The 20,089-nt window shown below is 40.4% G+C and overlaps 1 protein-coding gene across 2 annotated transcripts in view; it reads right to left on the reverse strand.

Annotated features, from left to right (window-relative positions):
- Nucleotides 1-20,089, reverse strand: part of OSTF1 (osteoclast stimulating factor 1) — a 60,076-nt gene that overhangs the window by 17,581 nt on the left and 22,406 nt on the right. For both annotated transcript variants that reach the window (XM_087444473.1, XM_004439632.3), the window contains 2 exons: nucleotides 8,960-9,006; nucleotides 2,000-2,050 (listed from right to left, as the gene is read on the reverse strand). In XM_087444473.1, the coding sequence (XP_087300599.1) occupies nucleotides 2,000-2,050; nucleotides 8,960-9,006 (98 nt within the window). The remainder of the gene's footprint in view (nucleotides 1-1,999; nucleotides 2,051-8,959; nucleotides 9,007-20,089) is intronic.

A 20,089-nucleotide genomic window follows, 5' to 3' on the forward strand; every position in this document is an offset into this window, starting at 1 on the left:
ATCCTTGTGTTAACATTTAATGTGTTCCTCTGTTCCCCATATTGCCTATAAATTGGTTATTAGTTCTAGGGGCTTAATTAGATTCAGATTCAATTTTTTTGGCAAGTCTATTTCATAAGTAGTATTGATTTCTTCCATTAGGAGACCCATGATGTCTGGTGGTCTCTCTTTTTGTAATGTTAGTAGCCACTGATGAGCATTATCTGGATCCATTATTTCATAGAGGTTGCAAAATGGGTGACATTCTAATTCTATCATTCTTTCTTCATTTAAATGCCTTGAATATCTCTTTAAAGAGAAAATTTCCCTCATCAACTCACAAGTTACCCAGAGATTAAATTCATAGAGAAAAAGAAGAAGAAATTCTGATTCTTTTACTTAGTTCTCAGAATAAAAAGTTGGTTCCCTCGCATTCTTTCAGGGTGGTCAATGATGTCTGTTTTGAAGTATCATTAGGAACTCATGACTTTAAACATAGTAAATGTGTCGATCCTTGAGAAGTGCTGCCCTGAGTGATTGCTCAACTTGTCCAATCTTTGGCTAGTGGCAGCCCCTTCAACTTAGTTCTGTGTCTGTCCAACGTGACTCTAGCAATCTTCGGTAGCTTCCTTGCTTTCTAATAACAAGATGTTCCGGGATTATCTCGCCCCTTTGCTGTCCCTGACCTGGTACCAGACATTTCTCAAAGGAGCCTTGTTCCTTTTAAAGGGAAACAACATATTATTATTGGGTTGGTCGTTTTTGAGGGGCCTTATCAAAGGACAGAGCAGGAAATATTTTTGTTTTGTTTTATTTTAGATAAACTACAACATACTTCCAACTCAAATGCAAAGCTACAGGGTTTTTACTTAGCCTCACTGATCTTACATCTGCATATGCTTTCTTGCAGGCTGAAAATCGCAGTTTTCAACATCATTGACCTAATGACTCATTTGTTCTAAACCACTATACACAGGCAACAATCTCAGAGGAGCAATACCATCACTTCTCCAACAAGATCATGACTAAAAACAGTTCACAATCTTTTTGGCAGTTCTTTTTGTCCTTCATATATATTCTACTAGGGAAGTTTAGTTGAGCTCCTGAGTTTTAAAGTCCCTTGGAATAGTTCCTGTCTGTGTGGTTATGCCAATTACCTGGAGTACAATAAGTTCATTTCATTCATTCTGCTTTTAATTTTCAGGAATTGCTTTTTACCACTTAATTTAATTTTATAACTATGCAAAAGTTACATGATTCCAAAGTCTGATCTCCAAAACAAGGTACACTTTTTTTGAAAGTCTATCTTCCATCTATTTTCCCTCTACTCTATTTCCCTTCCCCCCATAGATGAAACTATTTTTTAAATTTTATTTTATGACTCTTCCTTTGATTTTTTATTTTAAATTGAGGAAAATAGGTATATCTGTATCCTCTCACCCTTTCTTAGATAAGTTAAGGCAAACTATCCATATTTTTTCACCCTGTTTTCTTCACTTAAATTACTCCATAATAGTATATAGAGATATTCCTCATTCCTTTTTATAGCTGCATAATACTCCATTTATGCATATACCAAAGTTTATTCAACTATTTTCTTTTTTTTTTTTTTTTAAAGATTTTATTTATTTATTTTTCCCCCCAAAGTCCCAGTAGATAGTTGTGTGTCACAGCTGCACATCCTTCTAGTTGCTGTATGTGGGACGCGGCCTCAGCATGGCCGGAGAAGCAGCGCGTCGGTGTGAGCCCGGGATCCGAACCCGGGTCGCCAGCAGTGGAGCGCGCTCACTTAACCACCAAGCCAAGGGGCCGGCCCTCAACTATTTTCTTATTGAGGGACATAAAGACTACTTCTAATCTTACGCTATTACAAACTGTGCTAAAATGAATAGACTTGGACATATGTATTTCTATATAGATACACATTTAAATAATGGACAATATTACAGCTATAGAAAATAGTCTTATATTATGCATCTTTAGTTCATTCATGGTATTCCAAAATATTAGCTGGACTTACCATGTCAGTAATGTAGATAATATCACCTTCTTCAAAGTACAATTCATCTGGCTAAAAGAAAAAGATTTTTACAAGTTTGACTCCATGTGATTTTTTCATCAATTAGACTACAACAATTATGATAATAAGTATATAAATTCCAAATTGTAGAATATTCTTATAGACAATGTGGTTTTTATATACTTAAATCAGCACATAAACCACATAACAAAACATTATTAACAATTTAATACATGTATAGGAAGCTGAATTTTTCCCATAGTGAACTTCAAGGAATTATACATATAACAAATAAGGATTCCTGTCTCCCCTTCCACACATACACATCTTATATTCTTCCATAATGAAAGCAGGGCATTTTTATATCAAAATAGAATATTAATGAAGATTCTTCCTTGCAAAGTTTTAAAAGGTGATATATATTTTTCACAAAAGATAAATGTCTAGAATTAAAACCATGAAAAACAACTAAAAGCTTGGCTCTCTCTCCTAAATGATTAGGCTTCAATTCTTAAACACTTTTATATCAACATCTGCTATCTGCTTATTTTGAGAAAACCATTATTCCACCTCTTCACGTTCAGAGAGAATGAACATTTCATATATGAGAAGAGTTAATACATAATTCAACCATTAATAAGGCTAAAGAGCTGAAAGATATGAAGCAGCAACTCGACAGTCCAGACCACAAGCAGCTCTGAGGGGTTAGATGATTACACAGTCAATATGTGCTCTGGCCTATACCAGCCAAATGTCCTACAAACTCTGAATAAAGCCAAGCACTTTAATTAAGCATCTTCTTTTTCTCATCATTAGATAACACTTATCAGCATAACTTTATGAGTAAACAGGACGATGTCTATTGAGAGTGAGTTTCGGATACTGAGAAATGTTTACCTTGTTACTGTTGTTACTGGATAGTTACTTTTCCATACAAATAAAAATTATGCTAGTGAAACAAATTATTTCACCCATTCATTTTTCCATTTGTCTATCTCCTCTCTCAGCTGCAGACTAGGGCAGTAAATACGACTCTGCACTAGTAATTTATTTAATTTCAAAGCTGAACTATATTATTATTATTACTATTTCCCCCAAATATAAATGAAGACTAGATTAGCTATATCATGCTTTAAACAACCACAATACATGGATATTTAGATGCACTATGAATTCAAACATAAAAATTAGCAAATGATGATTAATAATACCCAAAAATGGCTGAGTCCCTTTAAAAGGCACTTCCTGAAGCATTTGAACATTACTACCAATATGTGATGGATATAGAAAGTGATTAGGGAATCAAACTATTTCCTTTAGTATTTCTCTGCTGCAAACTGGATCACTCTGAGAGAGGATGGAAAGGAGACTCACTCACCACCGTAGCATCCCAGCCAGACGCAGTGGCCATCCATAACAGGAAAGTTGGCCTTCGCTGGCAATTTTAACAGCATTTAACTATCTCTCCTTTAGATGACAGCCAGGGATGGGAGTGGAAAAGTAGGATGTAAGGAAGCAAGGAAAACAGAATATCTGTGAAAACTTAGCATTTTTCTGGAGTGAATCTGAGTTTCCGGCAGTTTTGGAAGAGTTCAATGCCTTGAAGAGATCTTTCTGGTCTTAGAGCCATGCTGGGCCATTCTCATTCCGTACTTGTCCAGGAGCTAACCTTGCCCACTTACGTCTAACAACGAATCCTCCTCAGTCAGTGCTTTCATCATAGTTAAGGATTCATCTCTCCCTACAGATACAGCCTCCTTCTAAAATCGCAAAAGTCAAGTCTGTCTAAATTTCCATTCGATCATTCACCCTTGAAACAAAAAGGCACGTTTTGAAAAAGTACCGAACAAGTAACTTACGAAAATAAAGCACACACACACAATTCCTCTGATTAGTCTTTCTCATAAAAAAAGGAACAAAGCCCAGAAGAATAGGAAGGAAGTGCTTAGTGGGTACAGGGTTTTCTTTTGGGGTGATAAAAATGTTTTGGAACTAGATAAAGGTGGTGGCTGTACAACATCGTGAATGTATTAAACGCCACTGAATTGTTCACTTTAAAATGGTTAATTTTATGTTATGTGAATTTTACCTCAATTTTTTAAAAAGGCAGTAAAGCCAAGGACAGTTTAAACTCACCATCTTTTAAGTAATCCATGTCCTCTGTGGTTTGGTAAAGTGCACCATTAGGAAAATACCACTAAGTCCAGTCATTTCGATACTTCTCAGTGCTATTTTGGTTTTTAAAATCGATGGCTGCCGTTCAATAGCGGTGTCTGCCACAAGCCGCCCATTAGGTCAGACTTGTTTTTCAACTAAGGCAACAACAGGTGGTCAGTTTCAGTCAGGTAAAAAAAGGTCTCACTGTTTTCTCATCCTGGGAAAGGAGACTGGATTGTTATGCTCTTTTTAATCAATAGCTCCCAGACACACAATGCTACTACCCATAAAATATCTTCTTCCAGAGAAACTGGGGGCAGTTTTTCCTAACCTAGCCAAGGAAGTGGTCTACCAAATTCTTCAAACTATTGGTGGCAGTATAGACAACAAGGTAATTCAGATTTTGCCTACAATATGAACATTTTCCATTAAGAAACCATTTGCAGGACGCAATGTAAATTATTTAATGAAGATTTACTTTTAAATTCCTGGCATCATATTCATGGAACAGAAATGGGAAAATAGTGACACAATCAAGGAAGCACTTCTCTATTTCCAGCTTGTTCTCTGGTTTTTAACCACATTCCTCCTTTCCTCTCTCCTTGAAGAACCACAGGGTATCAGAACAAGTAAACTGTTGGCCACGGGGACATTACAGCGATGAGTACAAGCTTGGTAACGTGTATTCTCGTTCCTGTTCCATATATTCTGGGTAACATATAATTCCCAAGGCATTAATTTTGTTGGTTTATGCAAATATATATTTTATGAAAAATTTTAGAAAGATTGTGAGATACTTTTGAAATTTTTCAGATTTGTTAACCTGGAGCCCCCAAAATTAATAAAAACAAATCAACTTCTCCATACATGGTTATATTTAACACTTTATAGTATTATTATGTGCCAGGCACTGGTCTGGAAAAATTTACAAATATTAACTAGTTTAGCCCTCACAGCAACACTAGGAGGTGGGCGCTGTTCTTACAGACGAGAAACTTCTCCAAGGCCTTAGGGCAGGTACATGGTAGACCCTAGACTTGAACCATGACAGTCAGATTCTGGAGTCCCTGCTCATCCCCACCACCTATGCTTTCTCTCATACACAAGGGTCATGCATAGCCATTATCAGTCATCATGGTGTCATGACCAGGTTAAAAGGTGGTGGCTGAGGAAAATACCTGTGTCCCACTCCCCCCACGCCCACATAATACAGTACAACAAAACCAGCAGCAGCACCTCGTACTTGCAAAGCATACCTGACCTCATTTAATCCTCATAACAACCCATTTGGCAGGGCCGGGTCACGGGTATAATCTCCATTTCACAACCAGGCTCAGAGAGGTTGAGGAACTTGCCACAAATCACACAGTGAGTGAGTGGCGGGGCTGGGCTCCCACTTCAGCTTTTGGAACCCCATTCCAGGGCTCCTTCCTCTACACATAGTACTGTGAAGACCAGCAAACATTACATGATAGAGCAGGGTCCTGCTGGTTTCCCTTTGGAAATCAATACACCCCCAGCACACAGGAAATGCCGTTCTCTCTCCATCAGCACATCTTTACACTGGTCTATCCAGTCGAGCCAGGTCTCTGTACGGCACTTTATTGAAGTGGGGGTTGGGCGAGAAATAAGAACCAAACAGGACTGGGTGGTACCAGCACTACCTTGCCTTCAAGCAAGACAGAGGAGAACTGGGTTGGCAGGAAGAACCAGGAGCCATAAGCCGCCCAGTGTTCTACTTGTTCAGTGGACACCAAGACTGGAGATGGGCATTGCTGTCCCTGTCTCCTGAGGGTGGAATAGTAGCTAAAAACTGGACCCAGGCCTCTCCGGGGTGCTGCACCTGTCGGCAATCATCTCGCAGAGTCCAGCTCAGCCCTTCCATCTAGCCTGGTCCCAACGACCCAAAGGAGGCCACGTCAGTTTAGGATGTACCGGGGTACATGTATCCCACCAGAGAAGATGGCTACTGGTCCAGGGGAAAAAGACCAAACTGAGCTTCCAGCATTGTCCAATGGAAATTCCCCTTCAGAAAAAAAATGTAAGACTAACCTAGTTCTGGGATGATATTCAAAATATTGAATAACTGGTACAGCACGGGCACTTAACCAGTCAGGAAGGCCCATGGGAAAAGGCTTCCCGTCTGGCCAGACACTTCCCCTTTAACATCTGGACTGAGGGAAGGTGGAAAGAGGCAGAGTCGGGGGCAGCAGGGCGTGTGGCAGTCATCACCGACCATCCAGTACACACAGGATGAATTAACAGCACCGCTCTATAGCCTAAGATCCTTGGGACCAGGGATATTAAAAAATACAATAACATTTTAAATACAGAATAATCAAAAAACCTAATAAATACCTATTTTCTCCTATGTATTCATTCAATAATAACTAAGATAAAAAGCAGTGGAGAGACTCCATCTGGAGCAGAACTGGAGGTGAACTAAAGTAATCAATACATCAACCAACCAAAAATATTTGTTAAAGGTCACAGGAACCAAAGGAGGAGGAGGAGGTAAGTGAGAAAGGACAAAGGAGACGACTGACAGGATACTGGGGGGAGACAGGAGAGAGTCAGGAGTCACCTCAGGTCTCAAACCCAGTCAACGCAGGTCCCATTCTAGAGTTAGGGAGGCGGCAGAGAACGGTCTATTCATCGACCATCCAGAGGGCAGCTGATGACTACCTCCCCTCTCCCACTCCTATTTGCCTCAGGGGTCATGCACCCTATGAAACAACTGATGAGGACAATCAGAGGCAGGAAATAATAGCCCTCCCTGTGAGCAGAGGACAAAGACACTGTCTGGGCCTCACACTGCCTTACCTTTTCGTGTCCCCTCAAAATTCATACGTGGAAATCCTAACCCTCAGTACCTCAGAATGTAACAGTATTTGGAGACAGGTTCTTTAAAGAGGTAATTAAATTAAAATGAGGTCATTAGAACGAGCCCTAATCCAATCTGACTGGTGTCCTCTTAAGAAGAGATTAGGACACAGACAAGTACAGAAAACATGAGGACACAGGGAGAAGATGGCCATCTACAAGGAGAGAGGCCTCAGAAGAAACCAACCCTGCCGACATCTTGATCTGACACTTCTAGCCTCCAGAATTCTGAGAAAGTAAATTTGTGTTGGTTAAGCTACACAGTCTATGGTACTTTGTTATAGCAGCCCTAGCAGACTAACACACTGCCCATTCCCCACCAACACCAACTCAGGAGAGATGTCATTGGAGCCTGTTGGTGAAAAAAATAAACAACTGAGACTTATCTCCACCCACCAAATCCCTTTCCTGTTCCAGAAACATTTTGTTTACAAACTCTTGGGAGAACCCATCTGAACACATGCACACCCTACATAAGCCGCATTAGTTGCTGCCATTTGGTGGCATTCACCATGTGGTAGGACTTAAACAGTGATCTCATTCCATGCTCACAGCAAGGTTCTACTGTAGGATGGTTAATATTATTCCCATTTTCAAATGAGGGAAACGATGGCCACGAGGTTAGGTAAATTTGCACAGTGAGTAAAGGACAGATTTGGGATTTGAGGGCAGGCCCCAACCTGATGGCAGTGAATCAATGCTCAGTGCCACTTGTTCTGTGGTGCCTGCTCTGGGGACAACAGGGTCTAGGGCAAACCCAGATGAAGCCGCAGCAGCTGGCTGCCCACAGAGGGACGGTGTTCGTCTCTAGTGAGTAAGAGAGAAGAGTCAATGAGAGCAGGTTTCCTTCTTAATTTCTTTCTCCTCTGCCTCCTAAGTGTCTGGACTCCCATAAGGGGAGTCCATTCTTCCATTCCTGCTCTGCTACATGGTTTTCCACACCTCAGAGAGAGTGATTCTTCTAAAGCTTAACTATCTAATCACTCTTTGCACTCAAAACCCTCCAATTGCCTCTCATCTTAAGCAAAATCCAAATGAGACCCACAAGACCCAGCCTCCCTGAACTCATCTCCTACCTCCCTCTCCCTAGTTCACTACTTTCCTAGCCCCACTCTCCCCCATGCTGTTTCTAAAATCCAACAAGGATCTCCTTGCACTTGCTGTTCCCTCTGCTCCCTCACTTCCTTCAGATCTTTGCTCAAATGTCACCTTTATAGAAAGGCCATCCCTGAACACCCTACTGAAAATAACACTCTTCCTCCATAACCTCATTGCCCCTTACCCTCCTTGTTTTTCTTCATAACACTTATCAGGCCCCGACAGTCATTCATTTGTCTACTTACTATCTGTCTCCCCCCACTGGTAGGTGAGCTCCATGAGACCATCCTTCCCATTGTCACTGTACCATCCCTAAGACCTGGACCAGCGTCTGTCACATAATAGGTGGATTTATGGATGGATACCAGAAACTATAACAATGGAAAACTCATACAGCAGAAACATAAAAAACTGCTCTGGGCCATTGAGAGAAGTTGCTATTAAAATGTAGCTTGAGGTAGAGAGTCAAGGGGAAGATTAGCGTAAGAGGTTAGCGTGAGGTTCAGAGGAAGATGACTAAGACAGGGTCACGTGCTTTATATGCAGGTCACTTGGTGATTTTAAAGTGGGTAGTGGTGTCACCACACGGGGACAAGCAGCACAAGATGACCACGTGACCTCCAGACGGGGAGGATGTGCGGATCAACCAAGAGGCTTAGTTTTCACACCTCTGGACCGCAGTGGGAAGTGACCGAACATCCATTCCTGTGAATTATTTACGTCTATTAAAGAAAAGGCGAACCTTTTAGGCCAGAGGAAGTATCTAAATGAAATCACCTTAGGTTTTTATGCCAATTCTAAAGTTAAAAACTGAATACTTACAGTTCTGGGTTCAAACGTATACAGCGCTCTGAACACTTTAACTTGCCCTAAAAGAGAGGAAAAAAACCAACACGTGATCAATTCTTTCATTTCTAAATTTGCTCTAAGTGGTATTATCCATTATATTCCTTATTCAAAATTCCCTAATTAAAAGCCCATGTGGGAAATTTATTTTGGAATTAAGTAATTTTTCCGCATAGGAGGTATTTTTTAAATATTTGTTAAATGAAAGCATGAATAAACACACATCTCTGGGGGATGATTTTGCTGCCCCCTCTCAAACAACAAGAGCCACATAATTATTTATACTTAGCTTCTGTCCTATATAGAGCCCTTCCAAACCTAAGATCGACGTTTAAAAATAGAAAGATGAGTGTCTTCACATAAAGTGATACTTAATATGACAATTGACAGTGGTTTAATATTCTTAAATCAATGGTTTAGGATTTTATATTTTCCACAAGAAAAGAAAATATCATGGAGAAAAAGAGTACTTGTTGGAGAAATCTGTGATTCCATTAAGTCCCAAAACAGAGAAAAGAATGCAGTAACTAAGCAGAGGTCATGCTCATGCGAGACGAGAGCTGTCCTCCATTCTGCCAAAAAGTACCTCTCTTTATACGCTCCCCCGCAGCATTTCTGTAACACCGCGTCTCAGAATCACTGATTTGCCCGCCGATCTCATTTAAGAGCAGGAACCCTACCTAACTTGTCCAATTTTCCAGCACTTACCTGGCATATAGTGTGAACTTAATAAATGCTTCCTAAATGAAATGTAAGTAAAAGAACAAATTCAAACAGTATAGGAAAAAGCCTACAGATAGCAAAAAAAAAAAAGTCTTTCTATGAAATAAACAGATTTAGAAGGGATATCAAAATAAAAACTACCTACTCAAAATGTGATAACAGTTCAGTTTCAGCACCAGAAGAACTTTTAGAGATGACCATGTAGTATAAGAGCATCATTCAAAACAGTGGTCCCCAAGGTGGGATATAGGAAGACTACTTCAGAAATTATTTACATTTTTTATCTTATTCTTTCTCATTCCTACTTTAACACGTTTTTACAACATAACAGCATAATAGAATACATATACAACTTATAACTACATATATATTTATCAGGAGTGAGTCCTCAAAACCTTTTGCTGATAGAATGGAAGTATTGTAAGCACAGGTGTTTTTGTTTTTTAAATGAGATACCCAAATACCTGGCATGGTGCCTGGCACATGGGAGGCACTTAACAATTATTTGTTGAATGAATGAAGAATGAAGGAGTGGAAACATGAACGCAAAAAAGTCTGAAAACCAGTAGTTTAGAACAGCACTGTCCATTGTAACTTTATGCATTGATGGAAAAGGTCTACATCTGTGCTAGTCACATGTAGCTGATGAGCACTTGAAAGGTGGCTAGTGTGACTGAGGAACTGATTTTTAAACATTATTTAATTTTAATTAAGTTAAACTGCCACACGTGGCTGGTGGCCAGCATACTGAATGACGCAGGTTTAGAACGTCAGAAAATGGGAAATGATGTAATATCCATTAAGAGGGGACTATGTTAGTCAACTCTGACCCATCCACATGATAGAGTCATTAAAAAAGAATGCTGCAGACAGCTCCACAGACACTGACGTAGCAAAGAGCCTGCAAAATATTCAGTAAAAAAAGCAGGTTATGGAACAGTATGCCAAGTACCACCCCATTTACGTTAACACACACACGCCTTGAATGACAGAATTACAGGGAAACATCACATTCTCCTTTACATGTATTGTTTATATCCATTACACTGAGCATGTATTATTTTTACAATCAATGAAAACAGTAAAGATACTTTCATGGGGGTGGAGGTGGGAATCATTCTTTCTTCTAAACGCGCTAATATAGAAGAGCAGCTCAGATCCCCGGTTACTTAGCGGGTCTGCAAGAAAACATTTTTTCGATCTAAATTCTAGTGCCACATCTTTCCTGCTCTACTGCGGGGAGGTTAAGCAGCAGAAGCAAAAGTGAAAACTTTTTTTTCATTTGACTTTGTTTTTTACCCACACGAGTGGGCCTGAGAAAGAAACATCAAACGGAAGGAGGAGCCACTGGGAGAAATACTTTCTGCTGACCCGGTTGTCTCTGAGAGGGGAGGTTAGTTATCTTGATCACTTCACACTTTCCAAAAAGAAGGTACACAAGGAGCCGGCCCACTCCTGACCAAATCTATAATGAAAGAACCTTCTTGCTCCTTTGAGGGAATGGCAGCGATGAGATGTGCCATAGCTAATTTTGGAAACAAGATCCAACGTCAACTCAATGACCTAAGAAAAAATTCAACATAAATTAAAGAATCCGAAAAAAAATACTTGGAGTGTGACTAAGCCACTGATTTTTGCAATTGTATCTTTTGTAACTGTCTTACTTAAAATGTTCACAACTAAAAGGAAGTGGGAGATTTATTTGCATCTTGATTTATACTAAATATGGAACAGCAGGCAACTCTCCAGGCTCTTACACAAGCAAACATTCTCCCTGTGTAAGGCTGTAGAAAACACTTTCACATACACAATCCTACTTATTGATTAATGTTAGGATGTTAGTCTCTTGTGGATCCCTTGTAATCCATATATTATAAAAGTTCTGGGCCTTAATTTATTTTGTTCTCAAACCTGAGTCAAGTAGAAATGAAAGAATGCAAAAGAATATGGATATGAAAAGAAAAGGATATGAAAGAACTGCATAAAAAAGAAAAACAGATGACTTTCATGATTATAGTTTACCAACCCTGGATAGTCTCTCAAGAGGATAATAAATAATACTTAATTCATCAATCATTTTTACATCATATTTAATTCAACTGCGAGCAATGTTCTATAGGTCTACAGGTTTAGACAGAGTATTGGAGGGAAGAAACCTGGTTACTCAGTGTTTCTACAGTATTGTCCTTGCAGACATCTTAAAAAATCATAATAAACATCTTAACAAATCATCAATACCAGGCGCTGATCAATTCCAAATTTGTTTAAAGAAGGCAGATTCAGAAATGTGAAATAGTTGTGTTCTTGTATATGCAGGGAGGCTAAATTAGATGCCTTCCTCAGGCGCCTCCCTCTCGAGCATTTTCTCATGGAAGTCTGGTTACATATAACAAAGAGAGAAAGTGGAGCTGAGAAGACTGTACAAATTACCTGAAATCACCCTGGAATTCACCCTGAATTAAGACTGGAAAGAGGTCCAGTCTTTTGTCTTTCTGTGACGCTCACATGAACTAGCACGTGAATGGTGTTAAGGATTTCAGTATGGCTGGCTGGCCTCCTGACGTAAGCAAGATAAGCAAATTCCCATTCAAGGAGCAGCAGCGGGCCCCTGCTGGCTTTTCACTTTGCTGGCTCCTCACCTAGCCAGGCACGCCCTTCCCTTCTCTCAACAACCCCACCCTGCCCCTATAGAGAAGGGCTGAATCCACTAGTCACCAAACAAATGCTTTATTTTCCTCTGGAGTTAGACCGACCCCAGACTCCTATAAACTGATCCCTGTCCATACGGTTGAGGTAGGTGGAGGGACAGGGTCTTACAGAGGCAAGGGGTAAAAGAATTTTCTGTTTCTGACGTTTGCAAACATAATATGTATCAGTGCACCTCTAAGGCCCTGAAATACCACTTAGAAGCCACTGGGCTTACAAACTTGAACATACAATTTCTAATCTACTTTATTCTCTGTTGGTGGAGGAGTGGAGGATAAGCTTCTAGAGTGAGCCACCAAGACAACATTATAAAGGGACTGCTCATTATAATGGATACACACAGAATAAACAGCAAGGGGGATGACTATTCAAAATATCAGACCTTCATATTCTGTAACAGATCAACTATTTCATTTACATTCTGCTTAAAAATATTCAGAGGCATGAGACATTTTATTTATTTATTTATTTATTTATTAAAGATTTTATTTATTTATTTTTTCCCTCCATAGCCCCAGTAGATTGTTGTATGTCATAGCTGCACATCCTTCTAGTTGCTGTATGTGGGATGCGGCCTCAGCATGGCCGGAGAAGCGGTGCATCCGTGCACGCCCGGGATCCGAACCCGGGCCGCCAGCAGCAGAGCCCGTGCACTTAACCGCTAAGCCACGGGGCCGGCCCGGCATGAGACATTTTAGATGGACTTCATTTAAAATGGCTATGATAACTACTACATACCCACTATGATAGTTAAAACTAACTATCCTGACAATGCTAATGTTAAGGACACAGAACTGGAATTCTCAGACACTACCAGTGGGTGTGCAAACTGGTACAAGCACTATAGAAAAATATTTGGCAGTAGCATCAATTCATTTTTTATAAGTCTTACCATGCCTTTGAGATCTTAAATTGCATTTCTGGGAAAGGAACGTAACTAGTAAACCCTCCTCACATCTTTTGTGGGACTAAAATACAAAAGGACCATAAGAAAATGACCCCTCCCAACTGTGTCACTATTTCCAGAGAACAGTGAGCCTCAACATTTTTAAACTGTGGATCATGACCTATGAGTAGATTGTGAAACTAACTTAATGGCTTTAAAAAATATTAAATACAATAGAAAAGATCAGAGTACACTGTAAGACTGTACATGATAGAAATAATCATAGTTTTGTGAAATTTTTGTTTCATTGGGACTGGACAGATGGATGGATAGATGGATGCTTATTTTAGAAATTTACCAAATTCACTTGTTGGCATAATGCCAAAACCCAAATATTAAAATCAATATTTGCCAAAGTCAAATGTTGCCTTTACAGAATGAACTATAAAATACAGGAATAAATACAAGAATACATCTGAAATACAAGATATAAGAATACATCAGATGAGGGGCCAGCCTGGTGGCACAGCAGTTAAGAGCACATGCTTCACTGAGGTGGCCCGGGGTTCGCAGGTTCAGATCCCGGGCACGCACCGACCCACCGCTTGTTAAGCCATGCTGTGGCGGCGTCCCATATAAAGCAGAGGAAGATGGGCACGGATGTTAGCCCAGGACCAGTCTTCCTCAGCAAAAAAGAGGAGGATTGGCATTAGATGTTAGCTCAGGGCTAGTCCTCCTCACAAAAAAAAAAAAAGAATACATCTGATGAACTACACCTGGGATACAAGAATAAATCTGAAATTTTGTTCAAAAAGTTAATTAAGATTACAATTCTATTATTAAAAATTTTGGGGCCGGCCCCACAGCTTAGCGGTTAAGTGCTCGTGCTCCGATACTGGCGGCCTGGGTTCGGATCCCAGGCGTGCACTGACGCACTGTTTGTCCGGCCATGCTGAGGCCGCGTCCCACATACAGCAACTCGAAGGATGTGCAACTATGACATACAACTATCTACTGGGGCTTTGGGGAGAAAAAGGGAAAAAAAAAATTTAAAAAAAAAAATTCTGGTAGATCCCTTTTTAAAGTTTTACATAACAGGGCAAGAACCATAATTCCTCAGCACCATGAACTGCAGCCTGCCAAGACTTCTGCAAAACGAAATAAATGTTCTCTCTGAAACGAGGTCTGCAAAAAAGCAAGATATTTTGGTGCTAGCTCTGCCAGCATGGCTGTTGCCTACAGTGATACTGCCACCAAGTTAGTAAGCTTTCCTTCTTCCCTAATAGAAACCGACTTATCTCCTCTTCGTCTCCTGGGCTTGAAGATTTACTTAATGCTGATGTAATTTCACTGAAGGTAATCCCACAAAGGAGACCACGGTTTCCCCAAAATTATTAGTGATTGCACTCTCTCAACGTTAATTCTCAATCTATGATTTTTACTATTTATATAATAATTTTTGGACATATAAAATTCACGGCCTCACAATCATCATTAATTATTGCAATATTTTATTCTCTAATAATAAATATACATTATACTTCAATTGACTAAGAGAATTTGATACATAAAGCACAAAAGGGGTCATTTGGAATAAGTTTCATTTAGAGTCCTTACTATCTTTCAAAGGGAATATAAAGACAACAATAAATCCAAACAGCATGCCTTGTTTGCATTACTGGTGCTGCTACACGAGGGCTACCTACGCAATCTGCAATCCTTGCTCAAGTACAAGTCTTGATGTGCCAGAAATGACACTGAAGTAGGTATTTCACCATCTTGCCAGTCAGCCAAAGCTGAATGGCTGATTTTGGAAGAAATTTGAGGCAAAGGTGAACTTCTCAGTACTCTATGGTCATATGTGTGTATATGTCTGTGTGTGTGTGTATATTTTTGTATGTACCAGGTCATTAATTAAAATATACATCTTATGAGAGGATCAAGGTCAAAAAAAGTTTGCAAGCCACTGCTCTAGGCTTATCTGATCAAACTAGAGATTTGCTACAGGACTCTCTAAAGAATGGGTAATATTTCCTCCACTTTGTGAATTTCAAAATTCAGCTGGCATATAAAAAGTAATATTCTCCCATCTCCCCCAAAAGTTAATAGTTATAACCAATATTAGAGCTTTCAAAAAGAAAGAAGAGAAAGAGAATTATTTGAACAAAGGAGAATCACGGAAAAATAAGAATTTACTATATACATATATTTTTCACATTTGTCTAAGAAAACGCAGGGAGCATTAATCTTCTTAATTTATATCCTATGGTTTGAAAAACACGTGTCATCACCTCCAAATAGTCTCAGGATAAGTAAAAGTATTAATGTTATTTCTACTAGGCCTATTTAAATTATTTTATGAAACATGCATGATGAAACAGGATGTTTTCTGCTCAAAAACAAAACAGAAGGAGTCTATGGAGAGTATCCAAGAGTCAAGGCCATCATTTCGATTGCTAGGGTGAAAGGAAACAGCTGTGCTCTGCTGGGCCAACACGGGGCTCCCTTGGGCTTTGTAGATTCCATCGCCCATAAATGAGCTGATTAGCTCAGAACAGGCTTTTTGGTGAAGATCTCTATTCACATCATTGCACAAAAGCCCACTGCTCTTGAAAATAAAACACCGAGGCTATAATCCTTGCAAAGAAAATCATCATGTGAGAGCAACAATGTCCAAGAGTTTCCGATGTAAAGAATAAGTTTCTTCCTTCATACTTATATTCCTGGATTAATTAAATCAAATCCAGTGAATCCTATTTGCATATATACCTTCAAAGCATACAACTAAGAAAAAAGCCTATGGGGCCAGCCCCGTGGCTTAGCGGTTAAGCGCTCGCACTCCGATGCTGGCGGCCCGGGTTCGGATCCCAGGCGCGCACCGACGCACCGCTTCTCTGGCCATGCTGAGGCCGAGTCCCACATACAGCAACTAGAAGGATGTGCAACTATGACATACAACTATTTACTGGGGCTTTGGGGGAAAAATAAAAAAAGTAAAAATAAAAAAGCCTACGAACGTAATAATATTTTCCTGTCTCCTTACTCCAACACTACCTCTTCCTCCCACCTCCCCTTATGCAATCCCAAAAAAAAACCTAAAGAATTTGAAACGTGTCTTGATTTCAGCTGCAGGAATGGCAGACTCGTTAAAAACAGTAGCCAGTGTTTTTTCTGACAAGAGGGGTCTGTTTATTAACAGTGTGCCTTTCTTATCCATTTTTTTCCTTTGCTTATACTTTTCAGGGCCTTTCAGCAAACTTGGTTACTTTTACATCTTGAGGGGCCATAACTGCTGGTTATTTTCATTTCTTCTCTGTGGTACAACATAAAAGTCCCAAAGAGCGGGGTTCAAAATTTCAAACAACGAGCTCCTTGCCAACTATGTCTTGACTGGCTAAAAATTAGAGACAGCGAGCAAAGGCCCCTAAAGCCCCTTCATCCCAGATGAACTGCTTCCAAAGTCAGTTTGAGGAGACCGCAGGGAAGAATGGAACAAAACCCTTTATTTCAGTCACTGGAACTTTACAAAAAAGCTACACTCGTCATGCCTCCCTCTGCAAAAGGCAAGATGAGTCCACGGGCCGATCCATCACAGCGATGCCTTTTTCTGCAAGAGTCGTGAGCTAAGGATGGCTTTACATTTTTAAATGGTTGGGAGGGGATCAAAAAAATAATATTTTGGGGCCAGCCCGGGGGCGCAAGCGGTTAAGTGCCAGTGCTCCGCTGCGGCGGCCGGGGATTCACTGGTTCGGATCCCGGGTGTGCACTGACGCACTGCTTGTCAAGCCATGCTGTGGCGGCATCCCATATAAAGTGGAGGAAGGTGGGCAAGGATGTTAGCCCAGGGCCAGTCTTCCTCAGCAAAAAAGAGGAGGATTGGCAGATATTAGCACAGGGCTGATCTCCTCATAAAAGAAAAATAAATAAATATTTTGAGACACATGAAAATTATCTGAAATTCAAAATGCAGCATCCATAAATAAAGTTTTATTGGGACGCAGTTAGTATTTGCGTACTGTCTATGGCTGCTTTCGCACTACAATGGCAGAGTGGAGTAACTGCAACAGAGACCATCTGTGGCACACAAAGCCTAAAATATTTATTATCTGTCCCTTTACAGAAAAAGTCTGTCGACCCCTATCCTACGGTTCCCGTTTCCTATAAGTAACAAGTCAGACCAAAGGAGCATTATGCCATAGCATGAAGAGCTGCGGGTCCAAATCTGCCTCTCACTGACCCCCAGGCAATCTGGGTCTCGGTCACGTCCTATGTGAAATGACTGGTTGGGCAAGTGAGTCCATACCTCCAAGATTGAGACAGAAAATTCCCTAACACTAAAATCTCTAATCCAAAACTGAATTACCCACCTAAACTCACATTCACAGGACACTCACCACGCGCCAGACACCATGCAGAATGCTGACTTGCAGCAACTCATTTAATCCTCAAAACAATCCTGGGATATAAATACATTATTAACCCTATTTTATAGGCAAGGAAACTGAGTTTAGAGAGGGTAAGCAACTATGCCAGGTCTACACAGCTAGGAAGAGGCAAGGATGGAGTTTAAATCCAGGCCGTCTGGCTCCAGGACCCATTCTCTGAACACTCTGGATGTGTCTCAGAGATCTGAGCTTTTAATGCTGACACCTGGGATTAAATTAGACTAAACAAATTAATACACATAACGTGTTGAGTACAGTTCCAGAGACGCTGTATGTGCCCGTGTTAGCTATTATTAATTACCGCAAATTTTTACCTTATTTGGGAGCTTATTCCTGTGTCTTTGTCCTCACTGACAAGACAGCATTATCAAGATCCTATTCCTGTGTATTAGGGAATTTATCATTTACAATACCCCAGCAGAGAAATCCTAATGCTTTTGTTAAGCAAACAAAGCATAACATCTAATATTATATCCCTTAGTGGCTATTAAAGAATTAAATGTGAGTTTTTAGTTGTTATTTTTGAAACCTATAGCTATTGTGTTTGTCAGCTCTAGTTGCCATAACAAAATACCAGGGACGGGGTGGTTTAAACAACATTTATTTCTCACAGTTCTAGAGACTGGGAAGTCCAAGATCAAGGTGCTGGCCAGTTCAGTTTTTGGTGAGAACACTCTTCCTGGCTTGCAGAAGGCTGCCTTCACACGTGAGCTCACATGGCCTCTCCTTGCTGTTGGAACACACACAGAGATCTCTCTCCCTCTTCTTATAAAGCCACTCATTCCATGTGCGCCCCACCCGCATGACCTCATCTAACCCTAACCAACTCCCCAAGGCCCCATCTCTAAATGCTATCACACTGGAGGTTAGGGCTTCATTATACGAATTTCGGGGGAGACATAAACATTCAATCCATAACAGCTACAAACCTAGAATTACAGAAAAAACAAAAATGCGTAACCTGTAATTATATACATATGTTGGAATACAGGTTACCGCAATAATAATAAAAAAGGTTTATCATATCCTTCAAAAATTAGCCTTTTGGGGATATGTACTTGTTTTATAGCTACGTAAAAAAGGCTGGTGGTTAATATTATGTACACAATCAACTAAGTCAAACAAAGATATGCATAGAAGAAAAACGGGAAGGAAACAACATTAAAATGTTAACAGTTATCTCTGGATGGTAGAACTATGAGTCATGCTTATTTTCTTCTTTAGTTTCTAAATTGTCTACAAAGAATAAGAATTCCACATATAACCAGGAAAATGTTCTCTTTTAATGCCCTATCGAAGGATAACTTACAAGTTATTTTTACTTCATTTATCAGCAGAGTTTTCTTAAATGGGTCCTCTTTGTCTCCCTGCTCTCAACAGAAAAAAATAAATAAATAAATCAGTGGAAATAAGAAATGGCCATGCCAAGTACGCTCACAAAAGCGAGAATGCCAGGGACTTGTAAGTGACACAGACAGCGGGAGACTCTCAGGTCACTGCCAGCCATACCCGGAAGGTGGCATGGACTTTGATTTTGGAAAGATAACAGCAGTCACTCATGCAAAGAGGTGGGGCTGCGGGCTGGGGAGGGGGGTGGGGGGGGCAGACCCAGAATACAAAGCACTATACAGACTGAGGGGCTGGAGGCAGGAACGGTGGTCCAGGAATGCCAAGTAGATCAACATGCCTGAAGCCTGGCAAGAGAAATGGTGAGACGAGGCTGGGGACATGAGCACAGAGAGGCTAGAGGTTTCTCAAATTTTTCTGAGACCCACAGTAAGAAATTCATTGCACATCAGGACCCAGGAAACACTCATACACATTCTCTCATGAAACTAAAAAAAATTTCACGAAAAATACTTATCTTTATTTTGAGTGATTCTGATATTTTCTCTTCTTGTTCTAATCCCTCTCTCCATCCCTCCCTCTCTCTCTCTTTCTTTCTCTCTGGGCCACTACCCACAGTTTGAAAAAACACACCAGGCCAGAGCATTTAACATATGAATGCGTGTAAACCGTGTTTAGAGACCGAATGGAAATGTTTCGGATGTAGGTGTCTGGTACTCTTGGCAATAATAAAATGTTCTCAGAATATATGGAAAATGTCCTTGGTCTTAGCCCTCTATAAAGACACATGTTAGCAAGACAACATGATGATAAAAATGTCTCTTTTATTGCGGCTGGGCCAGTGGCGCAGCGGTTTAAGTTTGTGTGCTGCGCTTCAGCAGCCCGAGGTTCGCAGGTTCGGATCCCGGGCGTGCACCAAGGCACCGCTTGTCAAGCCATGCTGTGGCGGCATCCCATATAAAGTAGAGGAAGATGGGCACAGATGTTAGCCCAGGGCCA

The sequence above is a fragment of the Ceratotherium simum genome, chromosome 20 (genome assembly GCF_057802395.1).
Source record: "Ceratotherium simum simum isolate JZ-2026a chromosome 20, ASM5780239v1, whole genome shotgun sequence".
In the NCBI taxonomy this organism is placed as follows: Eukaryota; Metazoa; Chordata; class Mammalia; order Perissodactyla; family Rhinocerotidae; genus Ceratotherium; species Ceratotherium simum.